This window comes from Periplaneta americana, chromosome 11 (assembly GCF_040183065.1).
Source record: "Periplaneta americana isolate PAMFEO1 chromosome 11, P.americana_PAMFEO1_priV1, whole genome shotgun sequence".
Classification (NCBI taxonomy): Eukaryota; Metazoa; Arthropoda; class Insecta; order Blattodea; family Blattidae; genus Periplaneta; species Periplaneta americana.
Window position 1 is genome coordinate 81,381,522 of NC_091127.1, and position 25,248 is coordinate 81,406,769.

Here is a 25,248-nt window from a genome sequence, read left to right on the forward strand (position 1 = left end):
AACCTGATGACATGAAAATACACCACGAGAAACAATGTCTCCATCCATAAAAATCGGTCATATTTTCAACCTTGGCATCACTAGAGTATAGTTGTGGGCGAGTCTACTGAGGCAATCGACGGGAGTGTATGATGCGAAGTACTGCCAGTTGGATCATAGTATGTGCATCCTCAGATCCAGTGATGGCGGTCATTACCACAGATTTCCAATGCCAGAGAGTAAAAAGAGTGCCTATGCCTTATGAAAAATACATAATGTAGACCTTGAACTGTAATTCGAACTCATTTTCAAATATGCATCAGTAACAACTGAATGTTTTCGGGTCCCTTGGCCTTGGGGCCCCCTTACAACACAGGGACTGCGGGTTGTAAGTTATGCCACTGTATATATATATATATATATATATATATATATATATATATATATATATATATATATATATATATTTATTTATTTATTTATTTATGTAATAGGAACAGCTGTTCCCTTTTCATAACTTGCATTGACATGAGACAGTCATGCGCTGCTTATTAAAAATTATCTTACTCAGATTGCTGATGTATGCCAGACACTAAAGATTATTATTAGAAGGCAATTGGCTCAGGTTATCTGCCTCACAGAGCTATTTCTTGGAGTCTCAAAAGAAGATGGAGCAAAATCACCTTGCTGCATACTCAGCCTCAACTGATCACTTTGTATAAAGAAATGTACACAAAGTTTAAATCTTTGAAACTCACTATTAGATGAAAGGAGTATTTGCCACCTTAAATATTAATATTATTGTATTTCAGACATAATGAAGATGGCATTTGACGTAATTTTGTTTCAGATACCAGCAACGTGGTGGCTATACCAGTCTGGATGACCCAGGGTTGCTACTAAGAATTCAGGAGCCTCATATACTCAGGTCTCTGAGTGTCATGAATGTATGTGACCTGCCATTGGGTATGTTTCACAGAAAAGTAAATTTTACTTTGCTAAAAAAGGTTGTGTTCAGTTTTTAAGATTTAATTCTTATTACCATGTTTAAGAATATTTTCTTTTCCAGGTGATAAATTGAAAATAGTAACATGTCTTATTAATCAAATTTTGACATATGCTACTGTAAGAGATGTAATTGATGAACGTTGGGAGAAACTGAAGCAACTTCGGGGTGAAATAAAAGTTCATCAGGTAGCAGAACTGAAAAAGGAAAGGGAAGCTGCAGCCTTAAGGTACAGTTATGTTGTGTGTGAACTACTCTGTGTTATATACAGGGTGAACCAGACAGGACTAGACCCCTAACTGCTCTCACGGCGACTGATTCATACATAATGACACTACCATATGCAGAGGATTCGTTTCGCACTTCTTTGGTTAGTATTGCATAATGATGTACTTACTGAATTCACAATTCATGTTCGAAATGACGTGCTTGTGATATCTGGCAGGCTGCACATCTGAAGACATGTCCATCAACTCACCGTCGTTTGTTCTCTGAAATGGCTTGAATTTCGTGACTGATATTTTGAGTTCCTCAGGTGAATGTGGGTTATTTGCGTAAGCTTTACTTTTAACCAATGAGGTGGAACCATGCTTCAACACTATAAAAAATTAAGGTAAGGTCAAATAGTCCATCATATACTGACTGTTGAAACAAGATGCAAAACCTAAGTCTGCTCTGGTAACCAGGTTCTGTTTATCCTTGAATTACACGAATTGTGTAAGGTTTTAATTTTAATTGTTTTGTACTGCTTATCACTGAAGATTTTGACCCCCTCCCCCCACCCCAATGATGTCGTAGAACTTCTCTCAAGTCAGTGGCCAATTTCATCTAACATCTCCTCAATGAGAACACGCTTCACACATTCGTTTCTTATCCAATACTGATCGTTGTACGAAATTTCTTCACTAAATTGTAAATCGTTGCTTTAGAAAGCTCTGGCAAATCAGGAAATGACTAATGGAAGTTTGTTACAACTGTTCTCCAAGATTCGTGACAGACGAAGTTTATTACAACTGTTCTCCAAGATTCGTGACAGATGGAAGTTTATTACAACTGTTCTCCAAGATTCGTATTTCACAAAGTTGTCGTAAATAAATGTTCGTTGTTCAAGGCTATATTTCATAATGAACACACTACTGCTTTCTAAATGTATGGCATAGAACTGCACCCTCACTGTGTGAACGTGTTTACATAACTGAATGCGAAACATACGTGAGCAAGAGGTCTGATCACTGCGATGACGCAGCAGTTACTACATATACGACTTTCCGCTAATGCCAGTCTAGCCCTGGCTGATTCACTCTGTATTTTTCCCGTCTGATGGTGTAATGGGATGACATTTTTTTTACACTTTGGCATATTGAGAAAGAGAATGATGAGTTGTTCCAAATTAATTTTCATAGATCAGATTAAACCCTCCAGAATCTTCGTAACTTAATACTTTTAACTTTTCAGCTTGATTAAGAAATTAATTATGATAGTTGCCAGTGGAAAGGATTGAAAAAAACTGTAATGTTCATTAGTTCTTTCTTCTTCCTTATCTTTAAGATTGTTTTTAATTTATTCTTACTAATAGCAGGACACTTAAATTGTTTATTTATAAAATTGTTAGTAAATTTTGTGGGAGGAATGCTATCAGACTTAAAACATTCCGTAATGCCCCAGTTTCGAATTTGTTAGCATAATGGCTTACCATTTGATTATGATTATATAGAAGTTTAATTTACTATCATCTATCTCGGTTTAGTGTCTACTTTACTTGTGTTGATAGTGGAGTGTTCAGACATGAAAGAAAATCTAAAATTGTGTTGAATGAAGTAAAATAGTGGGTTTTATGTCACACTAAATTTGTGGCATATATAAAGAGCCTTACAATTTCAATGTAATGTCAGCAGAATTCGTAATTTAATAGAAAAGATGCCTTTAAATAGGCCACTTTCAGAATAAATGGCTATCTTACAGAAAAGTAGTTATGAGAATGGGAACAGTGATATTATAAACATTGTAAATAATCGTAGCTTTATTTGTATATTGTGTAATTAGTTTCCTAATGGAACATAACACACACTCACATGCACACTTACAAAGAATACTGCTATATTTTGAATATCAGAAATTCATGAACTGAAAAAGAATCTGACAATGTTGATGAGGTATCTCACTTATGATTAGACAGGAAGCACACCACTTTATTTTATTGGTGACTACAACAAAATTACAGTTGTAAAACTTAATGCAGTTCCTTTTTTTTAATTTCAGGTTGAAAAAGCGAAAAGAAGCAAAATTAAAACTGAAGGAAGGTGATGCACCTGTTACTGCAGTTACAACTGCCATGCCATCAGTTGATACACCAATTGTACCAACTGCAGAAGAAGAGGAGGCGGGGGAAATTCGACGACAGAGGCTTGACCGGGAGTCTTCAAGAAGGAAACAGGAAATACAAAAGAAATCTCGTGAATTGTACCAAGCAGTATTTGGACACCAGGTGTTGCCACTGGGATCAGACCGAGCTTATCGGCGATTCTGGGTGTTCTCATCTCTTCCTGGTCTTTTTGTAGAACATGATGAACGGTGGGCAGGTTCTTGTCTGTCAGTGCCAACGCCGTACAACCCAACCCTGTCCCGTTCAGAAGATACTCTTACATACGTGCGAAAACTGTTTGAAGAGGAATGGAATGGTGGCAGTGGTAGTGACAAAGAGAATGACATTGGTGATGAGGCTCGCCCTGTAGCTACTTCTAGTAGCAACAAAAAGTTGTTAACTGAAAAAAACACAAGTGGTGATTCTGGTGCTGTGGCTAACATGAATAACAGTAGAATTGTTAGTGACAGGACAGGTTGGACTAGTAGTGACAAAATGGACGAGTCTGAAAAAGTGACAGTTACTAAGGAAGAGCTTTTGATTTGCACTGCAGATATCAACACATGTCCAGTTCATGGGCATTCCAGTTCTCTTCAAAGGACCAAGTGGGCTTTCTTTAGTAAAGAAGAAGAACTTAATCTCTTGATTGAATGCCTTAATCGGCGTGGTATCCGTGAAAGTGAACTTCGACAAACGTTGATACAAGAAAGGACTCACATAGTACAGAATATGAGTAACTGTCCAGTACATAAGTTGGATCCAACTCAAGTAAGTAACTAATAAGATGAAACATTAGCTGGTGTTATATATTGTGTTTTAAAAATTGAGATTGGGAAAACTTCACTTTTGGATCTTGTTAGTACATTATAAAAATCACAGCATACTTAGATCATGTGTCGAGAAAAAAAAAAGATGTAATGTAGGCTTTTACATGTCCAAAAATTGGCCCATTGATGTACAAAACAATTTTACGATTAGATGATACCATTTGATGCAATAGACATTAAGGACTATCCTGACTCTTATCTTGCTGGCTTGTTTGGTCTTTGAAGCCATATAAATTGGGGAGAGGGAGAAGGTGCAAAACAGGTGGTTCATAGTGTTGTTTGTTCTATCATGCCTAATGTCAGCACATATCATGAACGATTTATTGCATTTTTTCTGTCCTGTTAAATCTAATTCATTACATCATATCGCTGAATGTTAATGATAGCTGCTGTTGAAGTATAAAGAACAATCTTAAAAAAAAAAAAAAAATTCCGACTACTCTTTGCTTTAGTTGTCACTTATGTCTCTTCTGCTAACCACACATAATTCATATAACAGTGAAACCTTTCAATAACGGACAACATTGGGACTACAAGAAATGTTTGTTTCGGAGAGATGTTCTGCATAAGAGAAGTTTTGAAAGAGAAACTTTTTTCATTTAGAACTACTTTAGTAAGGAAATGATCATTCTACTGTCTTATCACACTACTGAATTGCATGCTGAAATCAAAGTTGTAATACATACTTACTGCCCTTGTTTCACTTCCTGAGCTGAGGACTCCCTAGTGCTTATAGCCACTTCCCTTATGTCTGCTTGGATCGTCACGGTAGCTGGAGCATGTGGCATAGTAGCATATTACATGTTTTGAAAACATCCTATGCCACTGCAGGAATCTTTACTGCTTATAATACTGGAGACTCTAACGTTGATTATCATTATCGCTATTATCTCTGATGGCGATTTCCGAAAAGGTATGTGCACACTAGGCCACTCTTCGTTCAGTCTGAAAAACTGCTGAATTACCATAGAGCAGCATTTCTCAAAGTATGTTGTCGGGATTCTGTGAGTGCTATATGACTTTAATTTTAATTTTATATATATATATTTTACTTGGTTATTTAATGAAACTGTATGAACTAGATTTTTTAGCGTCGATGGGATTGGTGATAGTGAAATGTTATTTGGCGAGATGAGGCTGGGGATTCGCCATGGATAAACTGACATTTGCCTCATTGTTGGGGAAAACCCAACCAGGTAATCAGCCCAATTGGGAATTGAACCCGTGCCTGAGCAAACTCTGGATCAGTAGGCAAGGGCCTTAGCTGACTGAGCTGCGTCAGTGGCTATTTTATACTTAGTGGGTACTATAAAAGTATATAAATGTTACGAAAATATGAGTCAATAATAACATGAAACCATCGATGCTGCTGCTGCTGCTGCCACTGCCGCCTCCCCCCCAATAATATGCGTAATAATATTATTTTTGAACATCTAAAACGAAAAATAATACTTACCACTTTCGTCATTGAATTTTCTGTGTATGTGTCCACTAAAATAAAATACCGAAACAGACAAAATGCAGAAGTAGAAATGAGACAACGTTTCGCAATAAAACCAGGCATAAAAAGCAAACTCATTCGTCCCACTGAACAGAATTATTGAGATACTACCTTTCACTTATCTGTTAATTATTAAATACTAATAAAATATTACAAGAATTCCACAGTTACACTTTAGGCTAAAAGGGGTTTCACGGTGGAAAAAGTTTGAGAAACATTGCCATAGAGGAAAGAGTTTATGGATGTATGCACACGACGACCACAGTCTACTATATACAGTCGCAAAGCTCAATATGTAGTAAAAATGCAAACATGGGTAGTTGCCCACCATTAGGATCGCTACTATCGCCTCAGCATCGCAGATCTCTCTCCTAGCAGACGAAAAATATGTTACACTTTCGTTGTCGTGTTCTTTTGGAAAAATTAACACCTTCCTTCCATTATTGAAATATTAAATGCATAAAGTTAATTTATTATTTTAATGAAGTATATTAAATTCCACCATAAACTCGAAGATACCTGCAAGAAGTTTTATATATAATTTTTGTTTGTGCAAAACGAATTGAAATTTACTATAATAGCTTCACTCATTCAATATTATAGTGATAATTAACTATGAAACCAATAAATATTACTTTGCATTTCCCTTTACAATAATAATAATGAAAATATGAATTAATGGAGTAACTTACGTGTACCAGTACTTGTAGTGTAGGCTTACGTAGGTAACAAAGTGGATGAGGTTAAGCAATAATAATCATACCAGAATTGGAAATGAAACGTGATCAATAAATTTTATTGTAACAGACTTTTTCTACGTCTCTAGTAAAGCAACAAATAAAAATAACAACAAAATTAACAGCTATAAAATTAAAAACATATCCTTTGAAAAAAAAGTAGGCCTAAGCAATAATAATCCCACCAGAATAGAAAATAAAACGTGATCAATAAATTACATTAAAACAAACTTAATTTTTCTACGCCTTTAGTAAAATAACACATAAAAATAATAACAAAATTAATAGCTACAATTAAAAATATATCCCCTAAAAAAAAAAGTAGACCTAACCTTTATTTCTCTGGAAATTTAGCAGCCTAAGTGACAGAACTTTAACCGGTATCTAATGTCCTTTCGGTTAGACTGAAACATTTCATTGTGAAATTTAAGGATATAATATATTCTAACAGTCACAAAGAACTTCAAAATTAAGAGTTTTGTTTTTGCACAGCATTCTTGTGGAAACCCAGGAACCTTTCTGAATCTTTCGGAAATCGGAAAAAGAATAACTCTGGCCTCTTTCTCTTTCTGTTGCTATAATTTATAGCACTACAAACGTCTACTCCTTGTCCCATATTATTATTCTAATTATTATATTTTAGCCATGAACATTTTCATTACAACCAATAACGAACATTTCACAAGCATCAATGTGAAATACGCAACGATAGAAATACGACACAGTCGAAAGTCGACCATGGACAGTCTATTGTTTCTAGTTGCTAACCGCTTGAAGCGCTTTATCACGAGATTTGCAAAAAAACACCTCAAGCTTCGCGACTGTATATAGTAGACTGTGCAACAACCGTGATCGCGAGTAGGTCTATATTCTCGAGTAGGGACTGTAGTCTACCACTGGTGTTACTATTTAGTTACAGAATTGATGAGAAGAACATAATTTGTTTTGTGAGGGACAGCCTATACATTCGCTTGTCAATGGCTGATCTTGCTCCATAGCTGACAAAAGCAATCCTGAAAATGCCAGTGTGTTGAATGTAGAATAGTAGGCTACTAACTGCATAGGACATCCCACTTTCCCTCTCTGTCTCACCCCGCAAAGAAACGGCTCGGAAAGCGAGACACGGGCAGTATTAAGTTTTATATGTTACACGCTAGTACTGTACCCACATGAAAAATAGGAATTCTAGCATCTATGTATATTTAATACATTGGCATAATACTCTCTGCAAAACTATGGAAAGGTTGGTGAACTCAACGTTAAACTGGTATTTGGAAACTCAAAATCTAATGTTACCAGCACAGACAGGATTTAGAGCCATTATACAGCTTCCCAATAAACCTTAAAATTAAGCCAAAAGCTGATGTGAATTAAAAAAAAATGTGTAAACTCAGGAGTCAGAGGTAGTGAGTGGATTGAGTGCTCAAGATCCATGTGATTAAAACTTGTTGAGTGAAGGAGATTCGGTCACGTACAGTGATTGAAGTATCTGCCACCTCCGACCTTGCATTGTCTAAACAGTCTGGTTATATTTTGGGGATTTAAAACTGTCAACAACTGTCAAATATTATAGATATTACAAACATAACTAATAAATAAATCGATTAATATTTATATCCCCATCTAGAGTACGATTAGTTTCAGCTAAACAGGAAGTAAATCAAATTATTAGGGAATTCGTTCTGGCTTTATATTAATTGGTTTTATATTAATTGTTGTGGAGATGAAATTAACAGCTCGCATCCCACACGTAGCCTGTAATGAGCAAATGAATGAAAAGGGGAGAAATGGGAGGAGAAACATTAAAAGATACGTTTAAATGCATCCTCGCAAGGGGTTTTGGGGGCTGAGCTCCAAGCCTGTTGGCCACTTGTTTCACTCCGAGTTTCGCTGTTCCCACTGAAGGAATTCTAGAGAATTTGAAAGGGAAAGCTGAAAATGAACATAATCTAATAGCTACTACATACAGGAAGGAGGGGAGAGTAGCACGACAGAACAGCAGGACAAGGAACACTGGAAGTTGTAAAAGGCTTGTACATTGAAAGGTACAGAATACTTTCATGGTGCTAGTGGAACTCTAGTAAACTCACCAGTGTACCAAAGGCAATATGCGAAATCCATGGCTCCTATTTCGAAGCCTTTAATTTGGGTAAATGCCAAACTTTCTTGGGAGGGGGAGTGGGTCTGTGGCCCATTTCTTTCGGGTCTCACCCCGACATTTGTCTTACTGCCTTAGGAAAGCCATGGAAAAACCATAGGCAGGGTGAATGTAATGTGTAAATTTGGAAAAATCCATTTTATAATTTTGTAACAGTCGAGCATATGGCACGGCAGGGTTCACAACTAAAATGATCGCTGCTACATACTTCTATGAGTAGATGTCAAGAAAGGAAAACAGAAAAAGACATATGAGTGTTCAGTGAACTGAATTAATCTTGATACCATACAGGAACAAAAAGACAGTGCAAAATCCTTCCGCACCCCAACCACTGATAGAGCAATGTATTCATGCCAGAAAATGAAACATTGATACTTGTGGAGCAATTACAAATATGACGTGATATAAGAGATAATTATTTTAAACTAACTACCTAACATAAAGCATAGAATACATTTGAGACTTCTATGAGTGTACTCATGTTATGAAGTATCCACATTACTACACTGCTTATAAAAGTTATTATTAATAATAATAATAATAATAATAATAATAATAATAATAATAATAATCCAGTGCTCCAGACTATTGGAACTCAGCCATCAGTCTTCTAGCCTCCCAATATATTTGTCCATTCGTCCCATTCCAGAATTTGTGAAGTGCAGTACATTTCCTAAGGTGGTCGCAGTTCATGATTGCATTTTTTCTGTACAGCTTACAGTTCGATGAATTGAGAAGCATCATTTTGAGCTGTATTATAGCCAGTTTGTAGGGGCATCAATTTTTATACTTTGGCGGTTATATCACCCGCCCACCTAAATCGGTAGGCGGAGGTAATGAAGAGAAATAGTTCCACAAATCACATTTTTATATCTCTACTCTATATAAATAATAATAATAATTATTATTCTTTTGTCGCAGTTTATTATGTTATATTATAATACTGAAATAAAATACGCAGGCAATATGGCATCTGAATAAAATTGGTGACATTAGGGTAGCTGTCTTTGCATGATAAATATCTCAAATTGTGCCAAGATAACAGTTGCAAAATTACTATTATGATATCTGTAACATGTGCGTACTTCAGAAGTGTTGCCAGTAGTGAAGTGAACCTGAAAGCTAGAAAATCACTAAATTTAAGCAGGTGATCAAGTAATGGGGGAAAAATGTTGGACGTTGTAACTTGGTATCTCAAGTTACATTGCACTAACTTTGCACATGACGTACATTAAAATGGTACTGTTACATAAAATTTGTATTTCTTTATCCATTTAATCACATGTACACAGTTAGGCATTAAGGATGACCCATTTTGCTGTAACCATATAACACTGAGTGGTACATTTGTGTTTAAATTCAATGGCAACAGGCAAATTATTGTAATTTAAAAATCAACAATCAAAATATTACAAACACCTCATGCCTTTCTTCACCCCATACCTAAGAATGCTATCCATGTCTATGTCGGAGTGTATCAGAGTTTTACTCTTTGGCACTCATACAGACAAAAGCAAAGATCAGTTTTGTGCATACACGGTTCATGCTATGCGAGACCACGAATTTGTAGCTGTGTCCTGAAGAACAAAACAAAATCTGAAAAGAAAAATGCGGTAATGTATTTTAATATTGATATCCTTTTTAAATTCCTATTTTCGTAAAAAAAAAATAAAAATAAATAAAATAATGAATAATAGCTTTATAGATATATTTATATTCATTTGGTAGAAGATAAAACAATTCTGAAGCTATTTTCGGTTTAAAAAACTTAGAACACTTTGGAATCCACCTCTTCAATTTTCAAGAGATTTAAGAAATAATATTAAAAAAAGTGGTAAGCCAACCACCCTCTTGCCCTCCCTAATCGTCATTACTCTTCATAAAATAATTAAACCATTTGATATTAAAATTTTAGGTGGGGGGGGGGGGGGAGTAAAAAGAGTATAATTAAACTCACTGGGTAGGTTTTAAAAAGGAAGTCCGAATTTTTCTCACCTCTGTAGAGTAGGTGATTGCTAAAACCGAATAGTCTAAAGATAGTGAAGTTAGTATCAAGCAACAAATTATGTAAGTGAAATTAATTAGTACTGTACTACTTTCAGACATTTGTTTTTTCGTTGGGAATTATGAAAGAGGTACATCTTCAGCCATAAGCAAGTAAGGGAGAGGTGGAGACCATCCTATTGTTGGAAGATAACAACTTGGTCGTAACTGCATTTTGTCATTGATTTTAGAAAATCTCCTGTGATCTATGTGACAGTACAGAAAATAATTTTTCAGGAGGAAAAAAAAAATTAATTAAATTAAATTAAATTAAATTAAAGCCTACACAGATCCTCCATGATGTGACAGCTTTTTATGCCAATTTACTTTATATTCTTATTTAGATCCATTGGTTTTTAATCAATTTTTTCTTCCTTCTGAAAAATTATATTCTTATTTAGATCCATTGGTTTTTAATTAATTTTTTCTTCCTTCTGAAAAATTATATTGTGTACTACCACATAAGTGGTTTCATAAAATCAACAATGATTTGCTACGTGAGTGAACCACTGAAGCAAGATCTTGAGGGTTTAGAAAAAGTTAGGAATTTGATCAGAGTTTCATTATGAACCAGTACTGTCGCGCGGGGTGACTTTGTGCCATTCGCGAAAAACGTATGGAAGTATTCTTTAAGACCGTAACAAGGTTTTAAAGTCTATTTCCTTACGTTTAGTAGTCTTTAAAACCTTGTGACGGTTTTAAAGACTACTTACGTTTCTTTATGAAATGCGCGAATGGCACAAAGTCACCCTCCTAGCACAAAGTCACCCTGCGCGACGGTAATGTATTTTAATAAAGGCACACAAATGTGTGCTTTCCACCATGGCGATCCTGGTTTGATTCCATCTGGGTCATGAAGGAATTTGTGGACAAAACAGGCGTGAGGGATTTTTCTTGGGGTTTTCCCATTTTCCCTCACTATTGTCATTCCACAATCACCCTCACTCTGTGAGGTTCCAATCCATGCCTTCAGAATAAATAAAAAATGGCTGAAAGTTGCACACATTATGCTTAGTAAAAACTACTATTATGAAGTTTATAGATGGAACCCAATATCTTACTTTTGAAGTGATAAAAGAATACCTTTTTGTGCAATCCAGGAAACAAAGTCCATTTTATTTGGGTGCATATTAAATCATTTATATGTGTCTTTCGAAACTTGTAACAGAGGTTAAGGGTGTTTGAGAAGAAGGTGCTTAAGAAAATATTTGGGGCTAAGAGGGATGAAGTTACAGGGGAATTGAGAAAGTTACATAACACAGAACTGCATGCATTTTATTCTTCACATAACATAATTAGGAACATTAAATCCATATGTTTGAGATGGGCAGGGCATGTAGCACATGTGGCCGAATCTAGAAATGCATATAGAGTGTTGGTTGGAAAGCTGGAGGAAATAAGACCTTTGGGAAGACCAAAACGTAGATGGGAGGATAATATTAAAATGGATTTGAGGGAGGTGGGACATGGTAGAGACTTGATTAATCTTGCTCAGGATAGAGACTGATCTGATGGTGGCAGTGAATCTCCGGGTTCATTAAAAGCCATAAGTAAGTAGGTATGTGTGTCTTTCGATTAATACCTGTAGTTCAAGATAATAAACTGTGAGCAGTAATATCATTGGTAAATGAATAAATTGTTATAAAATGCTTAAAATAAAAAATGAGAAACTGTCATGTTTCTTTTTTATGTTTAAATTACTGCCCGTGTCACATGTCCTGAGCCGAGAGTTCCCTAGTGCTTATAACCACGTCTTAGGTCTGCTTGGACTGTCATGGCAGCTGCAGCATGTGGCACGGCAGCATATTACATGTTCTCAAAACATTATCCTAAGCCATTGCAGGGGTCTTTACTTTTTATAATACTGGATACTGTAATCATGGTTACCACTATCGCTATTATCTCTGATGGTGATTTCCTAAAATGTATGTACACACTAGGCCACTCTTCGTTCAGTCTGGACAACTGCTGAATTACCATAGAACAGCATTTCTCAAAGTAGGTTCCGGGGTTCTGTGAGCCCTATATGATTTTAAATTTTATTTTAACTTTTTTCCCTTGGTTATTTAACGACATTGTATCAATTACTAGGTTATTTTGCATCGATGGGATTGATGATAGCGAATTTGTGTTTGGCTAGATGAAGCTGGATATTCACCAAAGATTACCTGACATTCGCCTTACGGTTGGGGAAAACCTCGGAAAAAATCCAACTGGTAATCAGCCCAAGCGGGAATCGAACCTGCGCCCGAGCGCAACTCTGGATCGATAGGCAAGCGCCTTAGCCGACTGGACTGCACCGGTGGCTATTTTATACTTAGTGGATACTATAAAAATATATAAATGTTACGAAAATATGAATCAAAACTACCGATGATGATGATGATGATCAAGAATATTCGTAATAATAATAATAATAATAATAATAATAATATGCGTAATGATAATAATAATAATAATAATAATAATAATAATAATATTCCAAGAATATGCGTAATAATAATATTCCAATAATAGGCGTAATAATAATAATAATAATATATTAGTTTAATGAACATTTAAAATGGGAAATACCCATAATACTTATCACTTTCATTACTGGGATTCTCTGCGTATGTGTTCACTAAAACAAAATACCGAAAAGAGAAAATGCAGAAATACAGTAGAAATGAGACTACAAATTTCCGCCATAAAACCAGATTGTAGGCTTAAAAGCAAATACATTCGTCCCACTGAACAGAATTATTGAGATACTAGCTTTCACTTGTCTGTTAATTATTAAATACTAATAAAATATTACAAGGATTCTGCAGTTACACTTTAGATTAAAAGGGGTTTCGCGGTGGAAAAAGTTTGAGAAACACTGCCCTAGAGGAAAGAGTTTATGGATGTGTACACATGACAATCATAATCACGATTAGGTCGATAATCTTGAGTAGAGACTGTAGTCTACCACTGCTATTAGTGTTTAGTTACAGGAATTGATGAGAAGGACATAATTTATTTTGTGAGGGGATAGCCTATACATTCGCTTGTCCAGCAATCTGAAAAGATTGATTTGTTGAACTGAGGTTAGTAGACACATGCGGTACCCAGGATCTCCCACTCTCCCCCTCTGCGTCTTGCCCCACAAAGAAACAGCTCAGGAAGTGAGACACGGGCAGTATACTTATCTAGGTGTGTTCAGAAAACTCACATCTGAGCTGCATTCGTGATTTCGCACATACATGCTGACCTCTCAGAGATGCGAGTATGAGAATATCAGATTATGTTTGTTCTGTGCTTTTAACATGCGTAAGATAATTTAGGGTCATTCCATATCAAATCAACAAGGCACTCAACCCGACCGACTCAGATTTCTTTCAAAATTTGAGGGTTTGTTTGACCTGCCGCGCTAACTAAAACTGCCGAGTTTCATATGTCCTGTGCTTTTCGTTTTCTGTCAGTGGCGTTTCAAACATGAAGAAAAATCACATTTTTGTAAGCATGCCACTTCATTTAAAATTATATATCTCAACAACGTCTCCAGATAAATTTACAAAAATTGGGTGATACATTCTTAATATGTGATAGTTTTTATTACTTATATTGTTTTCTGCATTGAATTCAATTACACTAAAAAAACATGGTGAAACAATTTTCATATATTCATATTTAAAAATGCGGGGGTTCTATTTTAATGAAAAAAAAATATATAGTACGCCTCAATTAGTGATATAATGAACTGATAAGTTTCAACTTGGAATCTTCATAGGTTATAAAGATAAAAATTATTATGTCACAGCAAGCGTAAGCTAACCGTATAAGTCGCGATAATTATGTCCCACACATTCGTTGTATTTAATTATATTTGATCATATTCTTGAATGTCGCTATGTAATTTAACATGTAGTACATAATTCGAATTTTTTTAATTATTACCTGAAATAAATTATTGTCACATGGATTTTGTTAAACCTGAAGTTCTGTAAGAAATGCTTACCTTTCATTGCTGAGATGAAATAGCCTGATCATCTTTCCGGACAGGATGCTGTGTTGTTTCAACTGCATTTTAAAACTGCTTAGCAAGTATAATACCCATCCTAAACAGCAGGACTGTATGAAACTTGTGTTCCAGGCACTGCGGTGGATTTTGCAAATCGAAGAGCAAGCATTTTTTCCTCTTCAGTATAGCCTTTTTTAGTCACATAAACAGTATTAATGTTTGGGAGATGATGCCTTGTCCAGTCGTACAATTCCCTAGGTGTAGTTATTTGTTTATCGGATGGCCTCTGCAAACTAGCACAAGCCGCAAACCTTTTAAGTGTCCCACCTACAATGTCGCATGCTCTTTTGCCATGTGATATACAAAAATAATGCAATTCTGTTGGAAATCCAAAATCTTCTTCATGTAATGTGAGGTTCAGGAAATTTTTTTCTATTTTTATACTGAGCAGAGAATCCATCGGAGAAATACATAATTTTTGTGGTGAATTACAGATGTTTGTTTTAATGACTCCATTAGATATTTTTGAAACAGATTTACAGCTGTAGTGTCATATTTCGGGCAGTGTGAAATTATTACCAGATTTTTAATAGAGACTGTATCGGATGACGATTCGTTATGATATATTACGAAAGTATGAATGGTTGTCTGCACATTAGTCCTGTGATATGACTGAATTTCATCTTGGATTACGAAATAATAGTTTTCAGCAAAGTCGCATAACACAACAAGCAGGCATGGCTGTAGAAATGATTTCATATCACGTAGAAACTTACTTTGTTCAGATGATATAAATGAGTGAGTCAGTAAATCACCAAGTTTGTCCAAGAGACAGTCGAAAAATTTGTCTGTGGGTTTCATTATAGTCTCAAGTGTTGATTGGTCAGTCGTCATCCACTGCTTGTAGGTCACCGATTCACTGCAGTTTTATACGAAACATTTCTCTAAACCCTCTCTTATTTTGAATGGTTCAGGACATTGTGTATATTTCCTGAACAAGCAATTTATATGAGGAGGATTGCACACCATAGTAGCCAAGAAATGTTAAGTTGGAAAGTATAAAGAAAAATTTTCTTGAAATCCACGTAGACCTGAAACTTTAATAAATTGCTTCCGCATAAGTTTTAGATTCTGATAGGACACAAACACAGACAGTATAGTCCACTAACTCCAGCTAGAATACAATTTCTTGGTCAGGGTTAGAATTTTTAAACACTGCATATAATTAATTTCTGCTCATGTGATTTACTCCCTGATTCTTTAATCACAACAAATATTTCTTACCAGGCATCATTCTGCTTATCTCGTCAGAACAACAGAATTCTTTAACTTTACCGGCAACAGCCGCGAGCAAGGGTTTTCCAGGTTTCGGATTTGGTGAACACAAAATTCCCTTTCCCTTTGCCAGGACTTTGGCTTTCCGAATTATGTATTCGAAAGCTGAAAGAAACTCTTTTTTATATTATTTACGCTGCAGCTTTTAGGTAGTAGTGTTAAAATGGTGATTTTCTCACTTTTACCTGAATTTTGAAAATTTTCCTGCAACTGAGACAAAATTTCAGAATCAGAAAGGTTCTGGTTTCTCGGCATCTTTATATCGAAGACTTTGTCTTTTACAATATTTTCAAATTTCTGTCTCTTATATTTCTCTTGTTGTAGCCATTCTTGTTTAATAAGGAACACACCTTGGTCAAAAAGACTTGTATTTAATGAACTTACATTTGCTGTAGAGTCGACGTATTCTTCCTTACTAGAGTCATTATGAGGATTCTGCGTAATAGCATCATATTATATTTTTATTTCTTTGCGACACATAGCACACACCTTTTGTTCCTGTTTTAAATCAGGAAATACATTAAGCATCCACGATATAACACTTCTTAAATTTTTCCTCTAATTACAGTGCCCTGATTTCTCAAAGGGATTGCAGCAAACATAGGCCTATAACTTAAAATGCGACTCCATTACATCCCACAAAACTACCACATACTACGAAAACTAACGACACTGCACTTGAAACAGATTGCACGTTTTGTATAAATTGAAGACTGTATTGTATAAACTGCCACTCATGACGGCCTGACAGATCGATGACGCAGCTTATCAGACAAGTAGGAACTCGTGCGCATGCAGTGTTGGTGTAAGATGGGGTTAAGTGCTACAAACCAATACATTGATATATTTTTTTACTGATATTCCTGAAACGTTTCCAAAATGAAACTTACACCAAGGCGAAAATACTCTTACCTCTATAACATACATTTTTCGCGAAATAATTTATGTCCCACATTTATAGATATTCAATGTTAAAATGTGTTTCGCGTGACTATTCAATAAAGAATTCATTACTTTGATGCAAACCTATTTTTATTGAAACGTATGATCCCTTAGCTTTAAAATAAGCCCAAGTTTAAGATTCTACCTCAATTAGAAGAGAAGTTATGAATTATTTTTGTTGACATAGTATGCGACATTTTTACATTTTTTCTCGTATTGACAGAATTGCTGTAGGGATATCGTGCATTATTGAGGGCTAAAATTTTACATAATTACTTAAGGTTCTTTACCATCCTACCAAATTTAATGAAAATCTTAGGTGGTCGGGTTGAAAAGTCCACTTTTTTGTGTTGGTTTGACATGGAATGCCCCTTTAGTGACCCACCAACTGTGAAATATGGTCTATTATCCATTTTTAATGCAAAAAATATGAACCAGGTGGACATTCATTGTCATATTTGTGAGGTTTACAGTCAAAATACCATGAGTAATGGAATAGTGAGGAGTTGGATCAGGTAGTCTAATGAAGGTCTTGAAAATGTGTATTAAAAGTTGCATGGCCATATATCGTTGGTGAAGATCTGATATGCATGGTCGATGCAGAAGTTTGTGAAAACAGATGGTTCACAATTTCTGTACTTGCATTGTATTTCCGACATATTAGTATTTCAAGGACCGTTCTGTACGAAATTATGACATTGTTTGGACATTCTTCAGAAATTGTGCTCCCAGTGGGTGCCCTAAATGCTCTCTAGAGATCACAAGAAGTGACATTTCATGTGTAATACATAAGCAAGGTGATGGGTTGGGTTATTCCATTCATTTAATATAGTTTGCTAGTACATTTGTGTGCCTTTATTTTGTTGAATAATATAAGCATTTGAACATAAACAGCTTATGAACGTGTACAGAAACCTGAAGAGATTTTACTGAACAGTTTATAGGATAAGTGAAGCTAGCTATTCAGTAAGCATATATGTATTTGAAATACATTTTTATACCATTTGATTAAAATAATTTTGTTAATTTGTTATATACAAAGTTTTTGTATCATGCAAACGAATTATAATTAGGTTCGGACTAATAATAATTAAATATTAGTAGTATGTGATGGCAACATACTGTAAAAATACATTCAGTTTTAAAACATTGCACTTATTGTATTTCCTACACAACTAAAGAGACTGGGTTCACAGAATGTACACGTCAGTCATTTCCAAGGAAAGATACAGAAATATTCAGTTCTATCTACGGTAGGTTATGCTGCTTTCTCTTCTATTGTTGGCCATTCACAATGTTTACATTTTCTGACTTCATGCCACTTACCTTATGTGTGTCAGCCCTTGAGCTTCCGGTCTTTTACCAAGTCATCATGGTCTTACGGATGGTGGTGGTCTAAACATACTGGTACTCAAAATGAAGTAACTCACAAAAACTCAAATATGAATGTTGGGTTGATCCAAAAGTTCGTAATGGTTTTTTTCTCTGACATAAGTTTTTATTTGATATGAATAGAAAACAAATTAATCAGTAATATATTCTTCTACACTATCTTTGATTCTTTAGAAAACAAATTAATTGGTAATATATTTTCCTACAGTATCTATGATTCTTTGCCAATGCTTGTGAAATTTTTTGATTCCACGTCTGAAGAAATCTGCTAGTTTGCAGTTAAAGAAGTCGTCAAGCAAAGTTTGTAAAGCATCTTCGTTATCAAAGGAGTTTCTTTGAAGATTGTTCGATAGAGAATGGAAAAAGTGGAAATCTGAGGGCACAAGATTGGGAGAAATTGGGGATGTGAAATCGCCTCTCAACCAAGTTTCTGGATATCTGTTTTTGTCGTGTTAGAGAGGTGCGGGCATGCATTATCAATTTACAGCAGCACTTGATGCAGTCTTCTTGGTCATTTTTCTTCAATTGCAGCTGCAAGACGTCTGAGTTGTTGGCAATAAATGTCAACAGTATTGTCCTGGGAAGTATTATGTAGTTCACGGTGCCTTCTTTATCACACCAGATGCATAACATCGTCTTCTGTGGATTGTACAGGGCATTACTTTTTTGTTAGAGCTCAGCCATTTCTTTCTTTTTTTTTATGTTAACATAAAAGCACCATTTTTCGTCACCAGTAACAATCTTGGATAGGAAAGGTCGATGTCGTTCACAAGCTAATCGTTGATGAGCAAGCAGAGAAGCATAAATGGCCACCTGCTGATTTCTTTTGTTTTCACTTAATGTGCGGTACCCATACACCCAATTTTTTAAACTTGTCCATGGAATGTAGATGTCGTATGTTGGTTAACTGGTCACAATTCATCTGCCAATTCTCTCATTAACAGACGTGGATCACCATGGATTAAAGCTTTCAGAAGGTCTCCATCAAAGCCCTATAGTCTTCCTGAATATAGCAAGTAACTCACGTTAAAGTGGCTGTTTTTGAAATGGCAGTACCATTTTCCTGCAGTGTTTTCTACAATTGCATTCTCCCTGTACACAGCACAAATGTTTGGAGCTACGAACTTACGCATGAACCTAATATTTAAGCCAAATTAAGATTATTATCAATTGTGATTATTGTCCATTTTTAATTGAAACAGTGACTGTAAATTGCAAAAATAAATTATTCGTTAGCCAAAAAAAAAAAAAAAAAAAAAAAAAAAGAGTAATTTTCAATTTTCACAGCTTGTAGAGTTTTCGACTGAATTTCATTAGGAAAATTACACTAAGCATTCAGTATTGAACATTTTGACACACCATATGAAAGGTGTCAGGGGGGGAAGACAAGAAATGTCGATTTTTAGCGATTTTATAATATATAGTTTATTGTATAAATGACTGTTGGGACTATAGAATGTCTAATCACAAAAAAATTTAAAATCGCGAATGTCCGTATAAGGTAACTTTAAACATTTGGTACACTTGTTAAAAACCAAGAATGTTCAGCAGGTATTAAAACTTGTTTTTCTCGATAATGATGTTTTGTGGCATTTCATGTTTTCCCCTGACACCCTTAATTTTTTTTAAGCGAGTTTCTGTTATTATATTATGTGTATGTATCAGTGCTCAAAAATAGCATTTTGGAGTCTATAAAAGTAGTGGGTTTAATGATCAAGGCGAGAGGTGCCATCACAAACGATTCTTCTAACGTCTGCAAACAATTCCAATTAGATGCCAAGTTTATAAGGGATATTGGGCTCTAAAAGGTTCACTAACAATATTTTAAAATCATTCATATTTCTTATAAGTAGGGAGCGGATTTTTATGTGCTAAAAAATTTAAATATATTTATTTTTTATGTGCTAAAAATTTAAATGTATTTATTTTTTATGTGCTAAAAAGTACGGAAATATTTGCTAAAAATAAAAAAAAAAATTTTTATATGACAAAAATACCTTACTTAGCTTGAAAACAAATGTTACTGATACTCACCAATCACACTTGAGTATCAGTTGCTAGTAGTTGTCCGAGAATTGTGGTGAACAACAAAGGTCTTCAAATTCTCCATCAGAAATGCATGCCGATTATCTCTGAAAAACGACATACTGTGAAAACGATCTTTCCACATCACAGGATGTCAGACATGCATATTTAAAGAGAGGAATGTCACAAACACATACACCAATTTCACCTACAGGCACACCCTCTGATACTTGAGCAACTTTACACATTTATTTATATCCACTGTTTTGCCGTGAATGCACACGTGAAGCAGCGGCAGTGTGCTTGTTTCCAGAGAAATGTTGAGTTACCTGAGAGCTTTGATCTGCACTTACTGATTTACCACATGGTTGGCAAAATAACACTTTTCCGTCGGTAGTAAAAATGTTTTTAAATTGATCTATATATTGCTGAAGACGCGATCTTAAACTCTCTTTGATTTTAGGCATCTTAAGAGGCTAGTGTACACACGTCTTAACGTAAATAATGTTTCTAGCTACTGACTGACAATGTCGGAGAAAGGCTTCCTATAGTGATGCCACTACATCTACACTATGCAGTTTATGCTTATGGCCCAATAATGGGGAATCACAATAAGATGTATAGCTTTACTTCATAGGCATGAGTGAGACGCGAGAGATTTGTTTAAATTAAATAATGTTTATACCCGAGCTCTTATCCGTTGTTTCACAAACAAAGTGCAGAATGAAATCATCTTCAGCAACAATAAACATTCCTAATTATGTGTTGCAAGATCTCTCCTTCTTGCCCATGTTAATTTATTCTCTAATAATAACACTGATATGCTACCTAGCTGTTCTCAGAACTTCAGGCGATACTATCACAAAAATGGATCACGGATACACCACACAGCACATAAAAACACGAAGCAACCAAGAATTCTTAAAAAGATAACGCACTTCTGAGTGATATAATTGATTTAGTTTAAAAATATTTTAAAGTTCTTGTAAAAAAAATTATTTAAGGAAAAAAACTCCAAGATTTATGTGTTTATAATAGATTTCCTGAAAATATGTATTTACATAATTTTTTTGTGAAAGTATGTGTTTTTATGTGAAATAAAATTCGGATTTTAAACTTGGAACTTCACATTCGAAATTTTTAACTTTGTTAATTGTGTTTTATCACATACAAAAAAAAAAAATATTTAATTACATAGTAATCCGCTCCTTACTTATAAGTTATTGCTGATTTATTTTACTACAGTCTCTTATGGATTTGCCCAGTCAAATATTTAAATTTTTTGGGGTTTCACTCTCTTGTTTAATTTTTTGTTCTTAAGATATGTTATGTAATCACTTGTATGAAAGGTTGTCTTTGGCAATCTCTGAATGGAGGAAGCAGAAATAAAATTTATTTAATGTATGCATCTTGATTACATAACTTTTAACACTATATCACTTAATGTGTATATATTAGGGACCTTGGACACTACCAGTTTTGTTAATAAAGAAGTAGAAGAAGATTAAAAAACTATGAGTTTACTGTACAAGGACTTCTCTTTGGTGCAAGAGTAACTGTGTATCAGATGGTTGTAGAATTCTTTAAACACCTTGGCATGCAACGAAATGATCTTTGTTTTATCATTGAAATTATAATCGCGGATCCTATTGAAATTTTGGACCATTGTATATCCAAAAATATCAACTAAAAACATTGATTACAAGTTCTCCATATTCAATTTTAATAAAAAAATTCTGTTTGTAATTTGATATTTTGTCATAAGTTATTTTTATTTGTATTGTTCTTTAAGAATTGAATGGTAAGCTGTGCTTTTAAGTTACTTACAAATAATAAGTAGCTCCATTATAGTTTTCAATAAATGTGTTTCTCTCTAGCAAAGCAAGTTAGTTCAGGAAGTTCTGTCATCTGTTCAAAAATTACTGTTTTAAATATACTATAACATTAAAACTTTTGACAGTCTTCAAATTCTACATGTGTCCAGCAAAAAAGGACACATTCATTCGTGGGAAATGTAGTTATCATTTTCGTAAATTTTACAGCTTGTAGAGTTTTCCTGTGGATTTCATTTGCAAAATTGCACAGAGCGTTCAGTATTAAACATTTTGATTATCATATGTAGGAAATTTTTTAAAGATACGGTTGAAATAATAAATATGAATATTATTATTGAAGAAATAAAGACAATTATTTTCATCATTAACAGTGGCTGTGAGAGTGAACTTCATGCATTAGATCACTTTAAAGGTACTTAATTTCTTACAGATTCACGACGTTTGTGTTCCTGAACCAAGGAAATCATCTCGTTCACAAAAGCATGAGGATGCCAACTTGAACTTCCCACCTGGAACCCCAATAGATGAAATTTTGGAAGTAACATTACGAGATTTCATCTTAGAAATGGAAGAAAAAATGCAGTTGGGTGGTTTAGGCTCTCTGAAGGTATGTCATTTTCAAAAAAGAAGTTAGGCTCTCTGAAGGTATGTTATTTTCAAAAAAGAAGTGAATTCTAACATTTGATGGACATCACTAATGCAATAACAGCAGCAGCAATTTTTGGTATGCTGTCTTCCATTCTGTCTGTATGTGTATTTTCTTTCCTGAGAAAGTTTAGGATGTCTTTCTCTATTTTTTTCTTTAAGTCTTCACAACCATTGCTAGAGTACAGTACTGATTTCTGTTTTGAGCATCAGAGACTGTTGGAGACTCATAAACCTTTAGACACATCTATCCATAAAGCAGGAAATTATAACGAAAAATTCTGTTAAATTTTACCTATAGCTCTCATTCATAGATGGGGTTCTTTCATGTATTATTAATTTTGCAATGTGGAACCCATAACTTCCTTCCCAAAGTAGATCATGAAAAGGATTTTTGTCACCTTTAAGTACCTGATAACCTCAGCCAGGTGTGAACCTACGAATTTCGAATGCACAGATTTTGTTGAAATAGAATACAGTGGAATCTCAGTACGTTCCTCATTACCGTTTTTTTTTATGTAGGACGTCTATGGAAGTTCCAGTCTCAGTTCCACAAAATACATGCTAAAACCTTAGTATGTTTTCCCATTTTTTATTTGGTCCCTACAAAAATGTGTATGGGATACAAGGGAAGAACTTTGAAGTCACATATTTGTTAAAGGAAAAATTTTCATCATATAAATTATCTTTTTCCAGGTCAAGTTCATCTATTGTAAATTTGAAGAAAAATAATGGAATGTCTCTCCAAATTTTTCTCTCTCTGAAGGATATCTCGGCTATATTCAGTACATTACCATATGTAAATTTTTTTCTTGTGAATGAACACCCCAGGCACTTAGATATTAACAGCATTTTCATAAAATTATAATTAACACTAAAAATCCAGAAATATTTGGGGACAACAAATTTTGTTTGGATTAGTATCTCCTCCAGTGCTACATAAGGCAACATAAATGTTTCTACACTTAGTGGCATCTGAATCACATTTGTGCTTAGTGTTGCCAGTGCTATCTTGAACCTTCTGGCCAGTGTTCTTAATCCTGAAGCAGGAATTGTATTTATCTCATGAATAATCTTCACCTTCTCATCAGTCACTGGCTTTCTATTCTGTACATGATTTTGCACAGTACTGGAGTTATTAATCTAAACTTTTTGACACTCAACTTTACTTAATGAAAGTTTAAACTAAAATATGTAAGCAATACACTTGCTGCTTGGCTTGAGTTAAATTAAACTTCGAGCATTGAAAGAGTGAAAGGTGTTTCTTGAAGGTACTGGATGCATTAAAAAAAAACTCGGATTGAGGTGAGGGGAGGAAAAAAGAAAAAGTTAATGCCAGGAGCACTCTTGAATTAAAAAAAAATTGCAATGGCGAGTACTTGACTATTCATCATTCAGCCATATGAAGCCAGTTGTGTAGCCAATTTACTGATAGAGTCGTTGTCCAGAGTGTGCTACAGGAGACTGGTCTTTGCTACACCTGTAATGAGATGATGATGGAGATTCGTTGGGAAGCCACAGGGGAATCAGAGCTCCTGGAGAAAACTCTATGTTACCTGAACCATAGGCTTACCCAACATAAATTATAAATCGAGGGTATGCCGGGGATTGAACCTGGGTTCACAGGATTATAAGTTAAGCATTACAGCCACTAGACCACCATGGTGATATAATTCCAGTTTTATATTCTAAAATTTTCGAAGGATTCTTTTGTTAAATGGAGTATTCTATTGAATTTCCATGCAGTAGTAATAGTATTTTACATGTGCACTATTATCCAAAAGAATAGTGTGTTTGCTTTCCATGCTGCTAATTCAGGTTCGAATCTCAGTGGGATCGAGTGGAATTTGTAGTGGACAAAGACTGTTCTTGGCTGTAGGGTTTTGCAGTAGATGGAGACTTAGTCTCTGGTACCTCCATGGTAGATGTGAAGGCCTAACAAGAAACATGAATGAGTGAGCTAAAGGAGCTCCGTGAAGCCACATTCAGACCAGGAAGTTGGTGGTGGATGAAGTACATGCTTTCAAGAAACATGTATGCGTCAGAAATCATGACTTGAATAGAAGACAATGAAGCACCAAAGAAAGAGCACTGATTCAGAACAATAAAATTAATACATAGAATAGTTCAAGAAGAACTGGGGAACTGATAGAGGGTGATGAAAAACAGGAAAATTAGAATTCTTGGAATATGAAAAAGAGAACTGGAAGGTAAAAAGAAATTGAGTTAAAGATATAAAATGTATGGAAAAAAAAAGAGCAGGAAAATGGATTAGCAATTATAATAGCACCAGAATGGGTATAAAATATTACAGATGTACATATGATACTAATCTGTAAAAGTGTTGATAAGAGGAATTGAGATCTTTTTCTGCAAAATATGCCCCACAAGCCTGCTGCTCAATATAAGACGGAACAAATTTTAAATGGACTAGAAATAGTTTCATCAGATGAAAGTATATGTGCAATTCGAGGCT

General features: G+C 34.8%; 1 protein-coding gene across 3 annotated transcripts in view; it reads left to right on the forward strand.

Moving 5' to 3' along the window:
- LOC138709148 (bromodomain adjacent to zinc finger domain protein 1A-like) overlaps positions 1-25,248 on the forward strand; it is a 111,564-nt gene that overhangs the window by 40,566 nt on the left and 45,750 nt on the right. For all 3 annotated transcript variants that reach the window (XM_069839683.1, XM_069839685.1, XM_069839684.1), the window contains exons 11-14: positions 830-945; positions 1,049-1,214; positions 3,245-4,115; positions 22,558-22,734. In XM_069839683.1, coding sequence (XP_069695784.1) covers positions 830-945; positions 1,049-1,214; positions 3,245-4,115; positions 22,558-22,734 — 1,330 coding nt within the window. The remainder of the gene's footprint in view (positions 1-829; positions 946-1,048; positions 1,215-3,244; positions 4,116-22,557; positions 22,735-25,248) is intronic.